The sequence below is a fragment of the Diachasmimorpha longicaudata genome, chromosome 5, assembly GCF_034640455.1.
Source record: "Diachasmimorpha longicaudata isolate KC_UGA_2023 chromosome 5, iyDiaLong2, whole genome shotgun sequence".
Taxonomy (NCBI): Eukaryota; Metazoa; Arthropoda; class Insecta; order Hymenoptera; family Braconidae; genus Diachasmimorpha; species Diachasmimorpha longicaudata.
The window spans coordinates 3,892,043-3,917,599 of NC_087229.1; the positions used below are offsets into that span (position 1 = coordinate 3,892,043).

At 35.6% G+C, this 25,557-nt stretch overlaps 3 protein-coding genes across 8 annotated transcripts; 2 read left to right on the forward strand and 1 right to left on the reverse strand.

The window, feature by feature from the left end:
- Positions 1-8,573: 8,573 nt before the first annotated feature.
- Positions 8,574-13,949, forward strand: LOC135162988 (acyl-CoA Delta-9 desaturase). Of its 4 annotated transcripts, XM_064122031.1 has the most exons (6): positions 8,574-8,802; positions 10,235-10,322; positions 10,495-10,724; positions 11,234-11,364; positions 12,181-12,572; positions 13,261-13,949. In XM_064122031.1, exons 2-6 carry the CDS (start codon positions 10,291-10,293, stop codon positions 13,586-13,588), a joined length of 1,113 nt encoding a protein of 370 aa, XP_063978101.1. In that variant the 5' UTR covers positions 8,574-8,802; positions 10,235-10,290; the 3' UTR covers positions 13,589-13,949. The 4 variants fall into 4 exon arrangements, with proteins under 4 accessions (XP_063978101.1, XP_063978102.1, XP_063978103.1 ...); XM_064122032.1 differs by lacking the exon at positions 10,235-10,322 and having other exon boundaries at positions 8,576-8,802; XM_064122033.1 differs by lacking the exons at positions 8,574-8,802; positions 10,235-10,322 and adding an exon at positions 9,560-9,818.
- A 404-nt stretch (positions 13,950-14,353) lies between these two features.
- LOC135162990 (acyl-CoA Delta-12 desaturase) lies at positions 14,354-16,589 on the forward strand. The gene is made up of 5 exons (XM_064122039.1): positions 14,354-14,861; positions 14,925-15,055; positions 15,308-15,513; positions 15,711-15,896; positions 16,078-16,589. Exons 1-5 carry the CDS (start codon positions 14,732-14,734, stop codon positions 16,385-16,387), a joined length of 963 nt encoding a protein of 320 aa, XP_063978109.1. The 5' UTR covers positions 14,354-14,731; the 3' UTR covers positions 16,388-16,589.
- A 51-nt stretch (positions 16,590-16,640) lies between these two features.
- On the reverse strand, positions 16,641-25,253 carry LOC135162989 (acyl-CoA Delta-9 desaturase-like). 3 transcript variants are annotated; one of them, XM_064122037.1, is made up of 4 exons: positions 25,087-25,253; positions 19,027-19,258; positions 18,097-18,619; positions 16,641-17,602 (listed from the first exon to the last, which is right to left on the reverse strand). In XM_064122037.1, exons 2-4 carry the CDS (start codon positions 19,232-19,234, stop codon positions 17,260-17,262), a joined length of 1,074 nt encoding a protein of 357 aa, XP_063978107.1. In that variant the 5' UTR covers positions 19,235-19,258; positions 25,087-25,253; the 3' UTR covers positions 16,641-17,259. The 3 variants fall into 3 exon arrangements, with proteins under 3 accessions (XP_063978107.1, XP_063978108.1, XP_063978105.1); XM_064122038.1 differs by lacking the exon at positions 25,087-25,253 and adding an exon at positions 22,914-23,052; XM_064122035.1 differs by lacking the exon at positions 25,087-25,253 and adding an exon at positions 22,191-22,590.
- Positions 25,254-25,557: the final 304 nt, after the last annotated feature.

The window sequence follows — 25,557 nt, forward strand, 5'->3', positions numbered from 1 at the left end:
AAAAAAACTGAAATGTCGATGGTGTGGACTAAAATTACTGGACGTTAGAAGGCAATCACCGTTGAAACGTAAAAAAATGTCATCAGTTTTGGAGAGAGGAGAGATAATGACACTCATCTATAAAAAAAAATTTATTAGCTCTACATAGATTTTCATTTTTCGTATATGTTGAATAATTCACCGATGCCGATTATGAGACATTCCACTCGGGTCTTTTGTTTTTTCCTCGTTTTTCCGGCTTTTAAGCAATGATAACCGGCTCGATAGTGCAGACGATGATAGTGAGTTTTTCCTAGTTTGAAAATTAAAAAAATTAATGAATATGACGGTCAGCATAACATGTCTAGGCATCATGTGTTTGGTTTTTGTTGAAAGGGAAATATTGCCTAGAATATTTGTATTTATATCTCGGAAATATGATAAGTGTATTTTCAGTGCAGAAGTATTTCACACAATTGTGTTTTTAGTACACGAGATAATTGATGGAAATTTTTTTATGATGAGCTTTTATTTTAATGTTAAGTCTTGAAGAATTTTTCAGATCATTTTTTTCATTTTCTCTCCCAATGCCACCGCGAAGCCTTCGATCTTCTCCGGCCCATCCAATAAAGATGTCATGTTTTACTATTCAGCTCTCGTCAACGGTTGAAACAGCCGTCCAAAATAAAATGCTAACAAAATTCTCAGCATTGAGATGCAATCGAAATATTCAAATTGTCAATGAACGAGTGAATCGCCTCATAATCTAATTGACACTCTCCACACGGAGGAAATTTCTGATAAAAATGATGCGGCTCTTCTAAAATTTTTCGACTTTTCATTTCAAGGGTTTCTTTGGAAATGCGGCCCTGGCGAGGGCCTTAGCTTGGATTTTTTACACCTCGAAATCCCCTGAAATATTCGGTTTGAAAGTTATGTTCAATTTTCAGTCAAATATTACGCGGCAAATTGTGTTAAAAAATTTGTGGAGAATTTCGCTCGACAGGGACTCGAACCCGGGACTTTGAGGTTATGAATCTCAAGCCCATCGATACCAATTGCACCAACAGTCAGCTATTAAATTTATTATACGTCAGAATACAATTTCTCTGACTTGGAATAAAAATTAATCATCATTCATCAATTCTGTAGTGAAGTGGTAAAACGAGTTAACTTAGTTTCAACCTTGATTTTTGATGAATATCTTGAAATCTACGAGCGATGGAAAAATTGTTATCACGACTTTTTTGTAGAATTTATTTTTCTCCACAAAAAGGTTACTATAGCAATTCCACCATTTCCCGTATTTTTTTAGTTATTCATCAGAAAACAAGGTTGAAGATGAGTAAATTTACCTGGTTTGACCACTTCACAGAAGTTTTACTAAATTTCAGATAGAAATAAGGAAACGATGACTCATGATACACTTCTATACAACGATAGGATATTTGAAAAAAAAAAAAAAGTTTCTCTCCAAGCACCTTCACGATTTACAATCGTCAAACTTGACAAATAAAAATATCATTCGGATAATTTAAGACGACGCAATAGTGTTCGAAATGATTGATGAATTTTTCTTTTCAAAATTACTTCACTTCATTATTAGAAGAATTTTCGTAACCGCGACACCTTCCCACCGGCTCAAATATCAAATGCGTTTCTTTTCAATTTGAAATGAACAAACGATTGAATAGTACTCGATCGATTCCAATAGTCAGCTTGAAATATTCACACATTAAATTTCATTTCCATTGGATTCACGTGAAACAGTGACCAACAATGCTCATAACGCAAATGTCAATTGAATACTGCTTGTGTCAATGCACCCCAGATTTTGCAATAGCTAATGCAATGTTACATATTTTATTTTTGTTACATCATCCATTGTGCTTTATGTCGTTAATAATTCACCCAGTCCATCTGTATCCGCTCCAATATTTATTTCCACGATATCAAGAAACTCACAACGACAATTGCTTATACTGATTGCTGCATAATCAATTCATTCAAAATTGATTTATTCGACTTAGGGAAGTAGTGCTAAACTAAACCGGATATATGGATTGAAAAATTGACAAAAAATAAGCCGCTAAACGGTCAAAATTACAATACGAGGTGTAATCGTATTATAGTGACATGAGACGCGGTGAATCATTCATGAGGGAATTTATACTCATCTTTACATTTATTTATTTATAATGAGGGAACCCGTAAAATGGGGGTCATTCACACTGTCATTATATTAGATTTTTCTTTTCATATACATTTGTTTTTTTTTATCATAATTTTTACAAAATTTTTAATTTATAATTTTTTTTAGTCGGTTCACTTCTATAAATTTCGGATGTACTCACCTTCTGATGTAAATAGTTCACCGTCTTTCCACAGTTATTACACCGTAGTTAGAATGAATTTTACGATATTTTTTATAGCAAAAAAAATCACTGTAGAATCATAATATTGTACGGAAATGGGCTAATATTAATAAATTTGGTGTACTTTTTGATAGAACCGCTATTAAATTTTAAGACTGCTGTAAAAATGTCCCTAAAATGAAGTCAATTTTCCTAAAAAGGCGAAAAATTCATCATTTCTTTCTCAATTTTTTTCCACGGTTACACGAAACATAAAATTATTGAATGAAAAAAAATGTGCAATTATTATTAGGGGCTATGCATTACGTAAGATATTTTAGGAGAGGGGAGAATTTCGAATCCACGACTTCACTGTCAGAGAGACAGTGGTGAAAGAAGGTCGAGTACACTAGAATGAAAGGTGTAATAAAAAATTGGATCAGACTGATTCTAGAGAGGTCACCATTGTTAATAATTATTCTCTAAAATTTCTGAAAATATTAATCATTCAAAAATCCAAAAACTTTTTACTTAAATTGAATAAATGGTTTTTATTCCTTAAAAAACATTTGTATATTTTTTTTTTATCAAAATTGAATTATTCTTCTGACATCAACTGGATAACTTTACGGAATGTTATTGTCGATGTACAGGAAAAAATTGTTGGATTTTTGTTATTTTTTTGATGGAATGCCCTTGCCATATTATTCCTTAGTATATTAAAAAAACACATTTCGAGCTTGATTTTTTTGAAACGAATGTACATACATCCCATTGAAATAAACTCGAGATTACACGTCCTTGGGTCTACGAACCCGTTTGAATACATATATCTCTCATTATTTCTGCCGAATATTCAGATATTTCGTAAATGGAATCGATCTTTCGTGCGAGACTCCCTTCTCATTTCTTCATTTCTCCGCAATCTACCTCTGCTTGTTCTCATGGCCAATGATCCATTAGTTAACAACATAGCGACCGGTTACACACGTGGATGGCCTATACGTTTCGTCATAATTCCGCGGCAAGAGTTGATTCAATACTTCTTGGGCGACTGACCTTGACGGGTCAGCGGATCATAGAAACCGAAAATCCGGATCACGTGGACAGAGACACGTAGCCAAGACGAAGGGTTTCTCAGTCAATGACTCCTTGGTGGGAATGTTTTTTTCATGTCCCTCCACCCCCCAGGATAAAATTAATGGAAGTGTACTGGATATGCGTCATCCTCGGGGGATTTCCCGTTCGTCTACTCGGAATTGTTTGCACGTTTTTAAGTTCAATATTTGGCCGATTGCAGTATCTTTTGATTGCTCAGGAGATTCTAAATACATTTCCGTTAGTGACTTTCCCTGTTGTATTGAAATATCTGTTCATATGGAAAATTGAGGTTAGAGAATTGCGCGGGAAACGTTGGTGAGATTTTTAGGAAATTTTTTGACCCTTTGATTCTTCATTCTCAAGTTACAGAAAATAATTATCACTTATAAAATCAGATTCCTGTAAAAAAGATATTCTTGTTCGAGAAACGAAAGTCTTTTTCCAAATTTTCTGTTTTAAAAAGAGAATTAGATTTTTATCAAGTTGAAATTATTGTTGAATCGATTTGACAATTTTCAAAAATAATGCTGACCTACAGAGTCAAATGTTTACACAAAAATTCCGTAGAAAATGTTTTTTTTTTTTCGAAAAGTCAAATGGTTTTTCTTGCGGAGTGTGAATAAACTAATTCTCACTGAAAAAAAAAAGTTTCCAGTTTTATTTGGAAAGTCGATGAGACCGAGGGCAGCAAGTCGCAATATCAAAGAACTGTCGTATTAAATCACTCAATCCCCCCTATTTTGCTGCGATTATTATCTTGATTAAGTAAAATTTTCACAATTTTTCGTGAAAGAGTCTGTCCTCGTTTGAAAATTTCTCCCATTCTTCAAGTAATGACTCCCATTCAAGAAGCCTGCACTTTACTGGATCTATAATCCAATGTGGCTCTCATCTCGTATTGAGTCCACGGTCGAGGTCACCGTGTACTGACACCCGATCACTGAACGAACCAAAGGTTTCTGATTGAAAGGCTCAAGAATTTAACTAAAAAACGGAGACGAAAAAAAAATTGCGCGAGTCGCCTAGCCAAACACATATTACATAAGTTTATTCAGACATAACAGACAATCATCTTTTGTTTGTAGTTTAAAACATGAATAACTACTTTTATATTTGTTACCTGTCGAATGTCTCTGACACTTCGCATGCATTCGTTTCTCGTTTTCTATTTTTCTAAGAAAATTTGAGAAATTTATACGATTACCTTGGCTGTAACTCTGGTGTGACAACAAGGGAAGTGTATGTACGTCAAAACTATATTAGCATGTACAAAAGGTCATTTGTGTGATGATAAAAGACATTAAACTCATACCATAGTCGGTGACTTTTGCCCTTGATATTCTTCATAAACAGAAAATTTATTGATTGCAAAATACTTCCGACATCCACTTGTCTACGGGGATGTTTAACCACTTTTACCAAAACTTCGGTGAAAAATGACCCAAATTAACCACAACACTATTGACAAAATTATTGAAGAAAAATACAGTTCTAATTTATCATTTAAAAAATATATATGAAATAACTAACAACGCAAAATAGAAAAATGATAAAAACCGTCATCTCGATGCTCAATGACTCGCTAAGTTCCCGTTCCATGCGACCACCTCTGACCAAATTAATCATCCAAAATGCAAAAAAAAAAAAATCAACGGCACCTCCCACCCAGAATAATCGATTAAAGTCCCCGTAAAATTCTACTTTTGATTCTCAAAGAGAAACTGAAGGTGAAATGAAGCGTTCGGAATAGCCATGAATGCTAGAAGGAGGCTGATGAACGGTACTTGCAGTCAAAAACTGTCTCCTCATTGCCTGGAGCTGATGAGAGCAGGTGCCACTTTACGGTATAGAAAATTTGCCCACCATATCTGGCTAGGAGCGCGTTAAACGAAATTGTTGCCGTGAATTCAATAAAAACCCGTAATATTTCTGTTAACAATCTAAGACAATTTCTATTATGCGATAGTAAACCTAGATATTTCTACATTCCAAGGTTTAATCCTCTGGAGAACACTTCCAGGTAGTGATTACTGCTTTCGCCATGTGAGAAATTGAGCAAAATACTGCTGAAATGTTTATTCAGTGAAAATATATTTTTCAAAATGTTATTAAAATGGAGTTTCACTTAAATAACGAATAACAACAATGAAAGAGAACAACTTAATTTTCATCGAGTAGAACAATAACCAAAATGGTCTTGAAATGTTTATTGAACATTTACTTCGGTTTCCGATATTTTGAAAAATATATTTTGAATCGAAATACTTTTTTTATAAATACAAGAATACAGCGTGCACATTGCATTACGTTTTTATTAGTTTTTAGCTGTATATCCACTGCCATGCGGGTGTCGTACCCTATCGAACCGAAAAACCACCCTTATCCTGCCTCCAGATGTCGTACTGATTGCTCCCAGTTAAATGAATCCTCGTACCCCACCCGGTGTCATCGAGTAAATAATTAAACAACTGTGGGGTTATCGGTATTTTTTTTTATGCACTAGAAACACCACCAGGCGAGCACTTGATCGCGGTATTAATCGAGGAAATCGTTTACTCAGTAGAGACAGTCCGTACCCGATCAGCCGGCCAGTTTGTGCGTTCAGTAGCGCTACTGAAGTGACGAAGAAATTTGACAAAAGCTCAAGCTTTCGCTGTTGATAAAGAAGGGAGTAAATATTTATGCGTAAAACCACCGGATTTGTTTTATCAAAACAAATTTTCAATTAAAAACAGAAAGTTTGAAAAAAATTGAAATTTCGAAAAATTTTTAAATAAAAATTTCGTGTAAATATAATTAATTTAGTACGTTATCACTTAGATATCGAAAAATATACTTACTTTTTTCCTGACTGAGGATTTCTCTTCGTGTTTTCATTTGCATGCATTTGCTCTAATGGATGTCGAGTAAGATCAACTTTTTAAATTTGGAGTCATAAGAAATTTGATTATTTTTAATTTACGAAATATTGCACAATATCGTTGAAAGAATATCCCCAAATTTATTATAATCCATTATTTGTGACGTATGTAATTAACTTATGGGCGCTTTCCTTCGGAGAAAATAAAATTCTCTATTTATTATTCACTGAGAGAGTCGATAACGTTTTATGTCATTTTGGTTTTATAAGCAGGAATGAATTAAAAGTCTTTAGTCAGCTGGAATAATTACTTTCAAACGATCATTTTTGACAGTATTTCATCACCGGTATTATTATTGACAGTGACTTTGATATTTATCTCTGAGTTCTTAAGGTAAATGAAGATTGCACCTATATTTCTCGCGAGATGTTAAATTATCGTTTTTTATCTTCAATAATTTAAGAAATGCAGAGTGAAATTCCTTGATTTTTTTTTTCAATTCCAAGATACATTTTCCACCTTCAAAATGAATTGTGACGCATCCAAATCGCATCATTTGTTCTCCAGATATTGAGGACTGAAGATGACGGTTTTTATCTTACCTTTCACTCACAAAATAGTCCAGCGCTATCGAGGCTCTAGACAATTGAGGTGTTATTGATCAGGAATTCCCATTAACAAGCCAATTACAACTACAGTTTTTACCCACGAATAACGACAAATACCAAAAAATTTAAGTAGTTCAGTTAAAAAACTTAGGAGCACCTGAACGAGAACACATAACGTTGATTCTTTCCTTCGGTAATCAGAGCTTTCATTTGTTCTAAAATTTCGGTTATTGTTATTTTAATATTTCACAATATTTTAATACTTTAATATTTTATAATTTAATACTTTTTGTCATCGGGACCATATCCCTCACCTTATCTCCTGTTACAGCCCTTCGAGAAGTCAAAAAATACTGTTCTCCACTCGTATCAAAAATTCCTATTTATCTACACTATTCATTCATCGTTCCCAAACTTTCCATTAATTTTTATTCATTTTTTTATTCTCAAAATTTCTATGGAAATCTTACTTCTCTAAATAATAGTATGTCGTTTCGTCAGGAACAATCAAACACAACTTTCCCCTGGCGGTGTGTTTCTAAAGAAGCATTTTGCCGCTTTTAGGGCTAATTATGCATATGAACCAATTCACATGCTGATGAAGTAATTTAGCGGTTACGAAATAAAAAAAAAACCCATTCGTTTTTCATTATCGCATTTCAAGTGACTTAAAGGGTCTTCTCTACTCCTGTGTTAATCGTAAGACGAAGTACTGTGACGACTTTCTAACGACAAGTGTGTTATAATGATAATGATACTCGTAAACTTGACCTTCGGTCGCATCCTCACGATTTGGAGAGAACTTGGATATTCAGGAGGGAGTGTATTACCTACATTTCCCCTCGCAGTTTGTGCCGTTCAAATTGGACCTCAATTCAACATCTCCCCGAGGCATTTGCTGACTGGGACGTATTAATAGGTTCTTTTAAGTGTAAATATTAATGAGTAAAGACACTGGTTTAGACATCGCCAATGTTTGGAATTGAAGTGGTTACTAACAATCTTAAGAACATCCAAGTGTTTCTCACAATTTACGAATACATTTAAATTACATGTTACATGAATATATATATATTCATTTCGAATTTTTTTATTTATAAGAACTGATTGAAATGGTTGAACATAATTTTTTTATTTTGAAAAAATATTTTTTTGAACGAATGAAAGGTTTAGAGCCCTTTCGAAGGCCCCCTGTCCTTCAAACTGTTGAAAAACACTTTTCTCACTAATTTCGAAGTTTATTTTCAATCCCAATGTCTGCCGGACGTGTGTAAATTTTATTTTACGCACAAGTGGTTGAAAAGATTAACTACATTATCGATAAGTATCGGGAAATTTTATTGATTACGTTGAGAGAATGGTAATTGCCGCTCATCTGGACTCATTCTTTCCAGTTGGGAAGTGCTGCAAATCGGTGATCGATAATAAAGCGATCGGTAGTACCTACCGCGGGTAATTACGTTCTTCATTGACTTTTCCTTCTTCATTTATTCTTGTTTTTTACGCGCTTTTAAATATTATTTGAAAATGATGGAAAATTTCCAATTATTGACTGGTTATCTCGCGTCATATGCGCTAAAAATCGACGTTTCTATCGATTTTTGAGTGCGCAAACGCAGTCCCGGGAAAATAGGAATTTGTAAGGAACGACGGAAGTGCCGGCGTATGCACGTAACGGTGCGGGAGTTTTACGAAGTCTAAACAAAACTAACTCAGCTAGTTGAATTCAGGGGATCCGTTGTCATTCGAACCTAGTTCTCCCATAATTTCCTATGCAGTGTGAGGAATGAAAATAGACAAGTGTGTTTCAAGTTTTTCATTTTAAGCTGACAATATACTCCAAGGAATATGAACGAATGATTGGTTAATTCTCATGTGCAATCAAAAGTTATTCAAAAGGTAAGTGGAAGCAATAAATTAAGTTTCTGTAGGAAAATTGAAAAGAGGGAAAACTCCTCAATTCCTCGTGGCTTCCAGAATTTTCCCGAAAACGGCCTTGTCCCTACTACAACGATTCCATTGGCATCTCTCGCATGATATGGTTGTCCTCTGGGAAATATTTATTTTCATCGTATTGCGCAATAATTTCGCGGAAAATTCTGTCACTAATTTTTTTTTTTGCAATTTAAATCGATGTATGTTATTGGAATTGACTGTGAAGTATCTTTCATACTTTATCGATGAAGTTCAATTATTTTCTACTCGTGAATTCATATTTTTTCAATTTATGAGTCACAGTTATAAATTAATTATCAGTTGCAAGGAGCAAAAAATTCTCCTTAATTTTTCAACAAAATATATTTTTCTTACATTGATTTCTCCTACAGTTCAACCATTATCGTATGAAAAAAGTCATATAATATATAAAGAACATACATAAAAAATATTTTATGTCTTTTTTTATCTACTAATCGAGGAATATATAATTTTTCAAAGTGACAAAGAAATTTTCCGAATTTTCCAACACTCGCCAACAGTTAATTAACTTTACCCCCTCGTACCACAAATAATTCATCTAGAAATCTCATCACCCCCATTAATCTTCTCACCCACCACTAATGCCGACATTGACACCGATAAATAACTCAATAAATCGATCAATCAAATAGGAACACCAATAACACGAGAGCCTAGAAGAATGAAAGACACGGGAATTTTCATCGCGATTCTTCACTGCGAATCAAAAAAATATAGATAATAGGAATGGCACCTGCGCGATAACTGAGTCATACTTGCAGGTGTGGAAATATTAGATAATAAAATTGAATATAAGAGCCATGCATTCCGTTAGTATTCTAGTTGAACTGATTTTTGAGATAAAACAAATAAGGCAAAATAGAGAACGAATAGATAAAAAAAAAACGTGAAATAGAGAAAAGTATCCATCAAGTCATGAATTTTTCTCACGACGCAACGTAAGTAGGCGGTATCTGCAGCACTTTTAATAGTTGCATCAGTGTATGCGTCATAACTTTTTTAAAAATGATTTTATGCCGCTGTTGATGCGTTCGCCCGGTTTAGACTGCATCCTGTTATTAATCAGCTGAAAAATCGACTCTTCCGTGCCTAGAACAATTAAATACAATAATTCCAATAGAACATTTTTTTTCAACTTGAAAATTTGGTAAATCGAGCTGTTGTGTCCCGTTTTTTTACTCTCTATCGATTTTTATCAATCTACATTCTCTCATGAATCATAAATGACGGGCAAAATGACTAGTGTTCGGGAAAATTCTGGGAGTACCCTATTGGACGGTATGACAATTCAGTCAAGGTTTTCGGTTGATGTTTTTTTCTATTGTCGTCATAAAAATATTGTGTATTCCTTCAGTGGAACATTGACCGCTGCATTAAAGGGGTCATCTCTGTCATTGCTAGTGGTTTGTTATGAAAGTTAATCAAGTACTGGAGGAGAAAAGGTTGCGTAACTATTTAAACGGTGAATACATATTTCTATGGGTCGATTATTCCAGTCATTATTGTTCCCGATGATTGATTTTATTGACGGAAAATTCACAAGTGAAGGGTCAACTGGAGAAAACTCATTTCATCACTCTTTTACTGTGTAGAAATAATTTTTGACAATTTTAGTGAATTACGACAAGCAAAAGGATCCAGAATGGCACCCAATTCGAGAGACGGAGTGACGAAGAATGACGTTGTTAATGTAAAAAATCACTGTGATGGGGGTGAGGAGATGAAAATGTACAAACCTGCTATCAAGTGGCCGGATCTGGTGGTTCAAATTTTCATACATGCAGGCTGTGGATATGGACTTTATTTAATTTTCACAGAGGCCAAGTGGCTCACAACACTCTGGGGTACGTTTGGAATGTAGAACAAACATCACTGGTTTATGGTTCTTCAGGGTATGATAAGAGCGATACCGCGGTTATCTATTGTCCCTTGACGGGACATTCATGTCAAGTTCGGGTAAAGCCACTCCTGGAGGACACGAACTTCATGTCTGACCTTTCCTGCAGGTGAAATTTTCCTTTTATTCGATGATGAAGATGATAATTTACTGGGCATTTTATTTTTCTCTTTCATTTGTGTACCTTTTGTCAAACATTTATTTTGTATATTTTGTGTCATTGGATCGCGATATGCTAATGAACAAACCAGTCAATGCCATCTCACCAACGGTCCCATCGAAGGTAAATGAAGAAATCAATCTGCAGGAGAAATTTTTATTATAAAAATGAAATGAGTCTACGATTACGTGACTTCGTCTTATCATAGTCAGAGGATTCAGTCAATAGTCGTGATAAATCGCTCGCATTTCGTCGGGAACACGTGAGATTGTATCCCTCTATTTTCTATTTTTCAGCTTTCTTAACAATCTACATATCTGGCTTTGGAATTACTGCTGGAGCTCATAGATTGTGGTCTCACCGATCGTACAAAGCTACGTGGCCCCTGCGACTGATTCTCGTTTTGTTATTTACGATAACAGGGCAGGTACCTCAAACACTTCACCACATCACGCATGAAAAAATTGTAGAAAAAGTCTAGCTGAACACAAGAAAGTCTATGAAATTTTTATTGTTACTGATTGAACGTGCCAGTGGAGTTCTATTGAATTTCTATCAGAAAGTTCTATTTCTGTCGATTCTACTGAAGATTATCCATTTTGACATTGTTGGGAAATACTTCAGACATCATTCCTTATTCCTTTGATGGTACAAATGTCTTCTTCGTTTTACATCGACTCCTGCCTCTCTGACTCATTGCCTTTAGACCTTCTTGGCTCCTCATTTTTACCCTTCGTTTTCTTGCCTCTCCTTTCCCTGCGGTGTCATGTGGGACCAACTTTTACGGCATGAGACCCCCACTGTACTGCATTTACACAGGAGTCGAGAGAAACCATAGAAAAACCTCTACTGTACAGTTGGCTGGTAGTGCAGGGTCCTAATATACCCTTCTGTCACACTGACTTGAAGGGTATACTGGGTCTCCACACTCGTGCCTTCTGGACAGTAATTTTTTGAGCGAATGCCTGGTGTTCCTAAGTGGTCACCCATCCAAGTACTAAATCCAGGGAATCGCCCCACTCGCCCAACCATAACAGTCGGTACTTCAGATATTATTTATTCATGAAAATTCAGAAGGCATGGATACCCAATAAGTTTTTAGAATAAAATGAAACTTCAATAGAACTTCATTAGAATTTCCTCTTGAATCTGCTAAATCGTTCAATTACATTCACGTCACGTGTGTAGTTAATTTTCCAGAGATAAAACTTACTAAGAATCTATTATCCATTATTTCTAACAGAGGCACGCGTACGCATGGGCTCTAGACCACAGGGTCCACCACAAATACAGTGAGACTGATGCTGACCCGCACAATGCAAAACGTGGTTTCTTTTTCGCCCACGTTGGTTGGCTCTTTACAACTCCCCATCCCGATGTCGAGGAGAAACGTGCGGCTGTTGACATGAGCGATCTGGAGGCTGATGGAATTGTCATGTGGCAGAAAAAATATTATATTCCACTTTTTGCTCTTCTTGCCATTGGCTTGCCCGTTTGGGTACCCTGGTACTTCTGGAATGAAACCCTGTGGACATCGTTCTGGGTCAACTTTAATTTTCGCTTCTGCGTTACACTCAATATCGCATTCTTCGTTAATAGTGTCGCCCATATGTGGGGTCAGAGGCCGTATGACAAGTAAGCAGGATTACTTCCTCGTGATAATTTTTATCGAATGATTTTCTTTCATGTCATTTGGATTTGCTGAGACATTTTGAGATTAGATATGAGGTTTTCGATAGAATTCTAGAAAATAGTGTTTTTTAAACTGAGAAGTTGATTGGCTTTATGCAGTGAGAGCAATTTTCTTAAAAAATCGTGATACGAAGCAACTTCTAGGGATTTTTTGGAAATTTTGCAGAGGAATTCACGTTTCTCTCAATGAAATATGTGGTATCAGCACTTGAATGTTTCTAGAAAATTGATTTCTTGCGTAATTATTTCCTCTTTGAAATATACCCCCCCTTTTTTTAGTCAAATATTTTTTTGACCTCTTGAAATCTCCAGTAAATATATCGCAACATAAATTCCTCTATCTCCTTTAAATTTCCAGACATTTCTGATTCGTGAAATTGTATATTAAAAATCTCGGATTATAAATTTTGCAACTTTTCTTCCATTCAGATAGTTAAAAAACTCTGAAAAATGCTCCCACTAAATATCCAAATTAGATTTTCTCTGTCTCCACCAGGTGTGACGACATTTCAAAAAGATCAGCCAAACAAGATTATTTTTTTCTATTTCATCATTCAACGACGGAATTCTTCACAAATTAAAAAACCACTATTACGTAACGGCACAAATTAGTGAATGAAATTTCTTCCAGATACATTTCTCCAGTAGAGAATATTGCGGTATCGATAGCAGCACTGGGCGAAGGTTGGCATAATTATCATCACGTATTTCCATGGGATTACAAAACCGGTGAGTTGGGTGATTACTCATTGAACATAACGACTTGTTTTATCGACGCATTTGCGCACATCGGATGGGCCTATGATCGTAAGTACGTATTACCGGAAATGGTGCGGAGGAGGGCGATGAGATCCGGCGATGGATCTCACGTACCGAGTGTTTGGGGATACGGTGACACTGACATACTCCAAGAGGAGGTTCACGAGTTGGAGAGGATGAAAGATTCCAAGTGCCATTAATTCATAAAAATCCCGAGGCCCATTAAAAAGATATTTAAAAGATATAGAATATTCTGCCAATGCTACATTTTACAAACATTGAGAATACATAAAAATACATATGAGACATATATTTTATATATTTTTTAAATATAGTGTGGGCCAATTGAAATTTTTATATTATAATTTTTTTGATCATAATTTTTTTTCTTCTAACTATACAATTTGTTTCGTTAATTTCGTGTTCAGTTTGAAATTATTGTACTTACTGGAGCATCAGTATTAACTTTCATAGGTGTTCAGAATGAGAATTATTCATTTTTAGGAGGTACCTTTGTATTTTCATTTTTATGATTAAAAATTGTGTGATTCTTCAAGCATGGTTATTCTGAGTGTTCATTAGTATTCCGGTTCATTAACCTTTTCTCTTGGCTGTCATTGAATGTCACGTCACTGGAACGTAATTTATTCTGACACGAGAGAAAACTATTTTTGATAGTTACTTTAGGTTTGAAATGCACATTTTAATTCATTTATTTTTGTTTCCTGCGGCTAAAGTAGAAGAATGTCTGGTGCTTTATTTAATTATTCATGTTTTTTGCACTATTCTATGCAGATGAATGAATAAATCATTTCAACTTTTTTTCCGAGATGAGAAAATTATGTGAAAGTGAGAAGGACGAGATGAAAATTTTTCAAAAATTCTATGTTAATATTGGCAGAGTGAATTGCCGATTTAAGGTAAGTTAAACTTTAAATCGTGTTTTACAAAAATAAAGACTTCTCTCAAAAAAATAAATACTTGATGAAAAAAAAATGTTCTCAGTGCATGAAGTGGTAATAATTTACCGACAGCTATTTACAACAATAATAATCATTATTTTTCGTAAATTATAGCAATAATTATACGTTAAGTATCTCTACAACAATCTTCCAAACCAGACCCATCAGATCCCCCTCCATTAATTCACTGAAATCAGAATACGAAGAGGAAATGATACTTACAAAGTCATCCATTTTAAATTTAATGAAATTCGTAAGGGTCCTGACTGGGGTCAATGAGAATTCGAAAAATAATGACCAGTAACTTCACCAGTCTCCCCCAGACCTCAGTTCCGAGTGCAGGTAAGACCTAGTGCAGTGTGTGCAGTAAAGCCAAAAAAAATGGAGAAGAAATTGGCGGATAAGCGCGACACCCAGTGGATCTATGTGCTCTGGTATATTCACCTTTACATATTGGGGACTTACGGCCTTTACAAAGTAGCTGACGCCACGTGGCCCACTTTATTTTTCGGTAAAAAACAAATTATTGTTAATGAGAAATAACGCAGAAGATTATGATGAAAATATTTTGTAGGAGTTTTCGTGGTGTTAATGGGGTCACTGGGGATAACAGTGGGAGCCCATCGTCACTGGGCCCATCAGTCTTTTGAGGCCCATTGGTTCACAAAACTGTGGTTCATGATTTTTCACACTCTGGCTGGTGTTGTGAGTAGGAAAAAATATTACTTCGCAAAAATTGATGGGATTATTTCACTGAACTCTCAATTCCGAAGGATATGAAATTATTGTTAATTATGAATTTAGATGTTAATGGCTTTTTATAATCAAATATTCGAACCATGACAGGTATTTTATGTCCGGGATTTTAAACCTGAAAAATATTGCGCGATAGTAAAAAAGAATTTGATGGAGAGTTTGAAGTCTTCCTCACTCCCCATTAAATTCTCATGTCCACAGGGACCAATCTACGACTGGGTTCTCGCTCACAGAATTCACCATAAGTTTTATGGAACGGAAAGGGACCCCTACAACCACAACAAAGGTTTTCTTTACAGTCACCTCATGACGAATCTCATGAGCAACCCAGAGAATTACGAGCAGACGGCCAAGCAGATTGACATGAGGGACATCGAGTCTGATAAAATACTCTGGGTTCAGAGAAAGTATGATCACGAAAAAAATTAATATCTAAATTTTACGTCTCTCTTGGGGACGTTCTTCAGACACTTATAAGTCTCTAACATGGAATTTCGATTCATCTCAAAATTGTCATTAAAAATTCAAAGATCCTTGACCATGACAAACTTAATTCTGCCTTCGATCTCCACGACTGACAATATATTCTTAATAATTACTGCAGGTTCTATTGGGTCCTGTTCATCGTGATTGGTCTCCTCCTGCCAATAAATGCTCCGGCGGAATACTGGGGTGAATCAATAACAAATTCAGTATTTGTCCTCGGATTTCTGCGGCTAGCGATTCTGATGAACATCTCATTCCTAGTGAACAGTGCAATGCACATCTGGGGACTGAAGTTAACAGACAAGTTAATATCAGTATTTGATACCTATTCATTAATATTTAAAGTATTTATCTATCGACCGAGGAGTCATGGTACCGTAGCAATTGACAAAGAGGGAATATACACCCAGCTATAAAGTTGTCATGTGCATTTAATCCCGAATAAATATCCTGAATGCCATAATTGTGATGACTTTTTTTTCTAGATATCCACCAGACGACAATCTAGTATTTTTACTCAATAGATCATTCTGGTTAAATTACCACTATCTCCTACCCTGGGACTGGAGAACCGATGAATTCGGTGGTTACGATACAGGGGCAACAAGTTTTACAATAAAATGTTTGAACGAACTTGGATTGATTAATAATCTGAAGACTTCGTCGAGTGATCTCGTGAGAAATGCCCTGTACAAAGCAGCAACAAGTAAAAAAACAACTTCTGAAATTCTAGATGAACTCAAAGAAGGCGCTGAATACGAAACTGCCAAAATCAATCTTCATTACCACCACTGATGGTGACATCAAACGATTTTAATGCTACACATTAACTAGCTTACAATCTAGGACAATTAGTTTGCATTAAAGTGTATTTATTTTGCCACTGTAACATCATCACGATCATTTCAATGAAAACGTCCATAAAAATGTAGAAAAATCGTAGAGAGATAATACATTATCATTCCACATTGACAAATATATTTATTTTACACCTTCAGATGGAGTTGATAGCAGGAATGAAGAGGTAGATGCATTGATTAATGAATAGTTTCTTTAAAAATATAATTTTATTTTCTATTTATTAAACTTAAATCACTCTTTATTTCATATTGTTTCATATATTCACTTGATCGATCATAAGAGTATGTATTCTTAATTTGTCTTTAATTCACGTTATACTGTAACACATGTCAAAGCCGTTGGCCTAAGTAAACTCAGCGATCCTCTAGCATCAAGTTCTTCCAGAATTCGCGACCAGCACGAAGTCGCAAACCTCACAATCATTCAATCAGTTCGTCTCATCTGTCATGCAAACTCTCATTTTAAATTCATTCAGTCGAAATAATGCGACCCCCCATTGCTGGTCTGGACGGTGATGTGGGAAAAAAATATTCAGACGTTGTTCAAGAAGAAAAATATCCCAGGAGTTGCATAATAATAAGAATAATTACAGTTTAAACTGCCAAGTGCCTTCAAAACTCTACCATTACAAAAACAAAATTGCCAATAAGCAATACGCGATTAAAGATAATTATAAATAGGTAGAAGAGGCTCGATGCGGGGTGACTCTCGTCTCGCGTGTAACATCGGAACTTAGACTCGTGTAATGATGTCAATAATAATCATTAATCTGTGAAGATATGAAATTTTTGGGAAACTTAATTGAACTAATGTACAATCGATGTGGAGGTATTATCGTCCACCTGATATTCGATAATAGCGGCCTCTCGTTCCTCACTCGGTTGATCTTTGTCTCCCCAACCCCACACCTCGTGGCTACCGTCACCCGTTCTCTTCACTCGCTGTGCAATTATCTCCGATGAGACGCGTTTAAGATCGTATGCCCAGCCGATTTTGGCGAACAAGTCGATGAAAGCTGTTGTGAAGTTGAGCCTGTAGTTGCCCAGCTCAGCTGCTTTGTAATCCCAGGGGAAGACGTGGTGGTAGTTGTGCCAGCCTTCGCCCAGTGCGCCCACTGCTACAGAGACGTTCTCCGCGGGGTTGATAAATCTGAAGTTGATTTATTAAGTTAATTGATGATTGGGAAAGGGAATTTATGCAGAGAGGGACTGAGTGGCTGTGCTACTTGGAGGAATGTTCATCAATTTCCGGTCAAAAATTTTCATTTCACTTTTTTCTGGAGTGAAATTTTTAGAGAACTTTTTATCACGTTTAATTTATGTCAAATTTTCCGAAAATTTGGTCATCAAAAATAAATTATAGATTTTCTATTGACTCTCTGTCCGAAAGATCTGATAATTTGAAAAGTTCCGAGACGATTCCATTACACTTTCAAACTTTTATCTCACTTTTATTCCAAACTCATCGATTTCCATTGGTTTCCACTAAAAAAAATATAAAATGCCACAACTATTTCCCCCTAAATCATGAACCCTATTATTTTTTACATGAAACTCAATGTTTTTTTAATTCCACTGATATTTCTACTCCGATGGTAACTGTCCTCCAAGTTATATGACCACTTGATGGAAAATATTTCTTACCTGTCGTATGGTTTACCACCGAATATGTGCGCAGCTGAGTTGACTAGCCACGTCATGTTGAGGGTGAACGCGTAACGGAATAGTGTTGCGACAAAGAATGAGTTGGTCCACGTCTCATTCCAAAAGTGAACTGGAATTATTGTTGGAAGAACGAATGCCATGAAAGGCATTAGCACTAGATAGTGTCTCCTTTGAAAAGCGACAACAGGATCTCTCATGAGATCACTCATATCCACACCTTTTCCTTTGTCCTTGACATCAGGATGCTTCTTACAGAGGAGCCATCCAACGTGTGCGAAGAAGAATCCTCTAGTGGCATTGTGAGGATCAGCGTTAGTCTCACTGTACTTGTGATGCACTCGATGATCCCTGGACCACTCGTATATCGAATTTTGGAATGCGATTGTGTTGAACACCATGAGAATACATCGAAGGGGAAAATTGGCTTTGTAGGAACGGTGAGACCAAAGTCTGTGGGCACCAGCGGTTATTCCAAGTCCAGTACATACGTACAGAAAATAAGCTGTTGAAAAAAAAAATTGACAGAAATTATTTACAAGATCGAATATTAGAAGTTCCATGAGTTAGTGACACTGGCGTTACGCCAGACCTCAACAAGTTGCTTGAAAATAATTCCTCAGGCCCTTGCATGCCTGTTGAATGTGACCTTGACCGGTGATTTGGGGTTGATTTAATTAATCAAAAGTAAAAGGGGGCATTTTCAATCCTCAATACCTTCACAAATATAAGTGAGATTTGCAAGTTTAGTAGATAATTTCTATCAGGAGGTACACCTTCGTGTACAATTCCATCTCAATCGACTCAACAATTACTAACATTAGACGATGAATTTAGAAAAAAATTAGGATTCATCAGAGTTTGAAAAAGCAGCGAGTTCACTTGTAAGAATAAATGAATTATTCAACTTACCAAAAACTATCGTGGCAATTTTGGCTGATGTGAATGCCAGATAAAGTCCATAAATTGCAGCAACGTGAAGTACAACGAAAACAGTTACATTAAACCAAACAATTTTGCGTTGATACGGTGCCTTAGGTTTACCATCCACCGAATTTGATTCACTGATTCCATTCTGATAATGTACACCCGTTGGTGCAGATGTTACATTAGGTGCCATTCTGCTGTCGTGCAATACTGCTCACTGGAAAATAAATCAATGGCAATTGGTTTAAGTAACCGAGAAGGCGTAGCAATAAAATTCTGATATGAGGAATCAAGAGTATCATGAATTTTCACTTTCTTTCAGCGTGATCCCGGAAATTTTTAATAATTGTTATGCAATGGAGATAATTTCAAGTTCATGATTTATCAGAGGGTTCTGAGATAGTTGTGGACAGTTGTCACGATCTGCGAAGTGTGAAATCACTGCATCACGCCACAATGTGGCGGAAGGGATAGATATAAGTAATGCTTAAAGCAGAACATTTAGAATACTCTTGGGAAGTTCCTCTTACACTTTCAATGAAATAAATTAAATTTTTAACATTCTTGGTGAGGGGTTATTTGCTTTAGAGAAATTTTAGATTTTCAGGTCGACGTGATACTAAAAAAAAAATATTTACTCAAAATCCTGATGAAATTAATTCAGAAATGGGCGCATGTAATACGATATAACTTTCCGTGTGACGTATTTATCGGCGCAATTAACATAGAGATTCTAATAAGGCGTGGTTAATTAGAAATGAGTAGGTCTTTATGAAAAAGGGGTAACGGATTTTCATAATCGTCTATGAATATACATTGCACGTGCCTGCGATGCATAAATAGATAAATTTCACGTGCATCATAATTGTCATTTTACATAATGATTATCTATCATCTTAAAAAATAGTCGTGATTAGAGAATTAACGATATAGCGAAGATTCTCATAACCCATCATCAATTATCGATGACCAAGAAGACATTTAAAAAATGTTAATGTATTTTGCCAATCGCGTTGGAACACTCAGGGCACGTGCATATCACCCGAAAAATCCAAAACATAAACAAGAACAATAATAAAATGCTTGAAGATCTACAAAAACTAATTATTCAATTTCGTAGAATATTGTAATTCTGAAAATTAAATTAGGAATAAATTTCACGCACACCAGAATATTTTTTCATCGTAATCCAATATCGCACGAATCACTTGATCTTACGACGCAATAAATCTCCCTCTCATCGCAAAAAAATAATGATTTTGAGATGCAAAATTTTTCCGGTATCAGCATCAAAGCAATGATTGAATTATAAAAGTTGCCAAATGTCACGCAATGAATATTATCCAACGAAACTCATAGATTACGTGGAGGCACGTAATGTCCACTGGAGACTTCTGGAAGTTGTCCACGACCTTGACAACAAGATGTCACATTGTAACACGAAAATTCCGCATAATATTAAAAAAAAAAAAAATAAAACAGGAGCGAAAAGAACGCGTCCGACTAAAATGTGCAATTAAGCGTTCGGTGATAATTAAAAAAAATTAATTTTTCGATTTTGGATTTTGTGTCTATGGGGCTCTAACAACAATCAGTCCTTCGCGATGACGACCTATCGACTGCCAGAGCAGATCCTGTGGGCTAGTGAGAGCGCAGACTCACGTAGCCGGGAGATAGGGTTCCTTCCTCCCATCTCATTAGGCCTCTCTTGTTATCAACGACCCTTTCATTCACTAGTCCACTTCCCTCTCACGCACGAGGTAATGAAAAAGCATTTGGTGGAGCTTAAATTGGCCTGTTGGTGGATTTTACCGTGCATTCGCATACAGTATTAAGTTTGATAATGAAAATTATAAATTTACATTTGATAATAAGTCTATAACTGCAGATGAAATTAATTCATTCATTGTTGAGCCAGAGGCTTGAAAATTTCTAAAAACCAATGAAATCAATTAATAAAATATTGTATCCAGATTCTCACCACTGGCCACACCCTTCATATGTCATTAAAAAACGTCCTATCCTGTGTAATTGCAACTAAAATATTTTCTTCGCGTTAACGACCCTGGCTAATGACCTTGGGGCCAACGTGACAAATTTCCAAATTATTGAACTAATGCATTGGAGAAATTTGAGACGTGTAGCATCTATCTATTACTGTCCCTAGTCCTATTCGATTATTGCACAAGTACCTGAATATTCCATCAATTATATTATTAATTATTGTAAAAGAACCCAACTAATTTCAAATATGTCAGGAATGAAAATTCTAGAACTTTATCAAGGCTGTTGTTATCGCACTGATTAACGTTTTTTAAATTGAAAGGAAGAATAAAATAATAGTAATATTGAAACATTTGCAATCAAATTTTGATGTTTAGTATTAACCCTCTGCTTTGTCTCACGCTCCCCCACTCCTCCCGACTTTGAGTGGTACACGTGTACCGGCGTGTTCCATTATGGCGTTCTAATATCGCACGAAGCCCCCGCTTATCCCCCACCATGAGACTTCCAGACGTGTACCAAACAATATTTCAAATTTTTAAAACAACATATAAAAATTGAATTGAATAATAATCTCATAATTCAATATTAGCTAACAACGAATGAAAAAAACAAATTAATATTGAGGAAAAATTTCACTACTTTTCAACGATAAGAGCACAAGGCACTGTATATTATTTTAAATTACATATTCTCAAGTAAATAGCAGACCTGCATCTACATTAACATATGCAGTAACAAAAGAGATCAATTGATGACGAAGCACTAGAATGATACACATACATTTGCTAACTAAAAAGATAAAGTTACGTTGACTTTTCTTTGAAAAATTCAGAAAAATAATGCAAAGTGATAACGATTGTTTAATAATTATTAGCCGACCTAATCTTTATTTATTAAAAGATGGAAAAAAACGTTTTCTGTTCTTTCGATTGAACAATCAAAATACTATTGACTAATAATTTGACTCCTCGTCACCAATAAATAAATTGAAGGATTAAAACATGAAATATCGTTAAATAAACGATTAATATACAATATTCCATCGCTGAATTTTCATACGCAGTCACGGATTATAAAATGTAAATAAATAATTATTTGAAAAAAAAAGAGTTATTTTAGTAAAACAATAAAACAATAAATACCTGTGAATGAAAATCCCCAAAGGGAAAATTAATTATCATTCGCCTGGATTAATCAACTTTGATGATTAATAATGAATGCCGGAAGATATCTCAATGCATGTGCGATTATTTTCTCAGTTAAATAGCCATATACATGGTTGAATTACGATAGTGCCTCACGCGAGCGACACGTGATGTAACAGTACACGCTTTATTACATACACATGTATCACCATTTATCATCCCGCGAAAATTTCCGTATTATGTTTTTGAAAAATTCTTGTCACTGTAAAAATGTGTCGGATTGGCTGTTGATTTTGAATTGACTATTCTATGAATATTTTCATGTTGTGAAAAATAAGTTTTCCTGTGACGCTGTGATGTCGATGTTAACGGGAAAAAATCCGGAAAAGCACTGAATAGAAATTTGTATTCTGGGTGGTACGGGACCCCGTGGCCTGCGCAGGGGCATCAGGGGATTTCAGGCGGGCCAATGGGAGAGAATCGGACGAGGCTCGCACCACCTGAAACCGACGAATCCCCGTAGCCCCATCCAAACCAGCTGCTCACAATCAGAGAACTATGTTGCGCGCGTTTGTATTAGGAAGCTGTGATAATATTTCATTGACACGTGGTATGGAAAATAATCACGTGCACAAATGATGCCGTTATCACAGGGGGAAAACACTGAGATTCTGATTTTTTAAAAATCGATGGAGAGGAAAAAATTGTCAGAAAACTTACGGAAATGATGCGATGTTTGATGTAATTTCTAATAATGTTTTTAGTGTCGTTAGAACGCACAGTTGTTGGCGTTCGACGCGCCGGTGATTGGGTTTTGTAGTCGTATACCTGTGTGTACAGGGGGCATTCCGGAATCAGCTGGGTCGCAGGCATTCAAATGAATATTTCCTCTTCAATAGAATTACCCGAGTGCTTAGGTGCAGCGACGAAAGTCCAATGGGAGGGGGGATATTTAGGGACTGAACGATAAGATTTTATCGACTGGAGACTCATTTCGTAGCTTGAAATATTATCTTTCATTTGACCATAAAAAGCCCATTTTGTCTCTGCCATTCTTCAATTATTGGAGTTGGAAAAAGACGCGTTTTCCTCTACCATTTGTATTTGTTTGGGTTTTTCACTACATTTTAGTTTAGGTCATTGACTTTTTAAGGTTTAAAGGACCTGGAAATAGTGGGCATGTGCTATTGTCGTGAGTGGGATTTTTGGGTAGTTGAATACACAAAAATAGATATTTCCAACTATCGCATTCTTGAAAAATAAACTGAACACGCAAGACCAACGACTCCGTCAGTTATTCATGTATTATCATAATGGTCATGATAAAAAATAGAACTACTCGTGCCGATAAAAAACTTGCATCCTGGTTTGTTGGGTAAATTGTTAACAAACTTGAATAGAATTGTAAGGAACATGAACAGTCAAAGAGTTAGCTCTATTCGACGTTGGACTTTAATAATTTAAAGAAATTTCTTAACAGACATTTTTCAGTAGGAAATGTTAACAAATAAATTAATTAAATTAAGCGTGCATAAACGTAGCTACTCCATTTTTTTTCAAATTTTTTCCGCACTCTGTCAGCAACGATTTTTACTGAATTTCGTTTAGAAACACACTTTGTACCGCAATAGGCATTTAAATTTTGACTGCGACGGCCTTGCCATTGCACTAGGCAGTTTATCTTCTGTGCTATTGACTTCAACCTCCCCCCTTTCATCATCGCTGATAAACGCATCAAATATTCAGCTTTTATATTATCCTTGATGATGGTAAATGTGAACCGGTTAAAACGAGACACGATCACCCTCAATTTTTCCCCCAAAAATTGAGTTATTCCGAAGGTCCTCGCTGGCCGAGAATAAAACTGGCGGAATATATATTTCTAATCTCAATGTTTTGAAAATTTTCTCATTCATTCTATGGAATTTTCAAAACTCGTCTTGTCAGGGAAAAATAAAAACAAAATGAAAATAAATTTTGCCAGGTGCGTCTTCGTCCAATATTTCGAAATATTTTTTTATAAATTAATTTGACAATATACCGAAATATTATCTGGCCTGGCTAATGCTTTTCTTGCTCTACGTGTCGATCTTTTTTTTCTTTCAATCGTATAATTTAACGATTATTTAAATGCAAGACTAATCTCCAATGTCCAATATTTACGTGGACTCTGGAGGATGAGTCTGTTTCACTGTTTTCTTCTTGCGATCGGTCCGAAGGTTAAACACAGAATTAAATGCATCGATTGCATGCTGATGCAATATTTGACGTGGATCCCCATTGATTTTGGAGAGACAATATTCTGTTTTATTTCTGGAAATTATTCTAATCAGTCCAGGATGTTTGACCACTGAGGGTAAACTATTTGAACTATTGTTGAATAACAACTATCAGGTGAGACGATAACAAATTTTCCCCAAAGAAAAAATAGTCGTACAATTTCCAGAGATATTCACTAGAATAATCACGTTGCCCATTGAACTTTAAAGATATCCTCTTCCAAACAAAAAATCATTCCAGGAATATTATTATTATTTTTTCATTATTCAGAACTTTTGGTTTATTCTACTGGACATGCGATGATTTTGCTTCTATTCCCATGCAATAAGATTTTGGCAATTTCTTTTCGCGTATTCCACTCGATTAATTAGCCTTCATGGATGAATTGATTGATTTATTCTACACGAGATTTACAATGATTACAGTCCAGACTTTGAAGAACTAGAGGAATTTAGGAATTCATCGATGATAAGGCTACTTCCTTATCGCGTACCTAGGAAAAATTAATTGAGCTGAAGATATGAGAAAAGTTATTTATTCCGCGGATTCAATGATAACGGATTAAATACTGTAATGTTGACATTACATTCATTCAGATGGGACTGTAACTTACCTACGCCTATATTGATTATCGATTTTCAAGTGAAATTACGTGAGCTTGGCCCTCAATTCCCCCAAAATGTTTCACTCTGGATGAAAAAGTAACAATGATTTCGATGACAAGTTACTCTGCAGAGTAAAAAATAAGTGATCACCGGTGTATTTCAAGTGCACAACTGAAAGGAATTGAAAGCACGCGGCATATTATGTACTACTCCGAGCATCCTGCGTGGTATTAAATTATGACAGGGTAAATTGTGATACGCCGGTGGTCGCGCCACATTTGGCGAATCACCGTAACGTTTTTTAGTCTATCTTTATCCTCCTTTCTCTGATATTGAAAATTTATTTATATGATTATTTTTCCCACCCAAATTTCAGCCAATAGAATTGCACCATTTGTTGATATTTTGTATAGCCTACCTCGAATATCAGCGATAATTTTTTGAATATTTTGGTAAACAAACGACACTTAACCAAATAA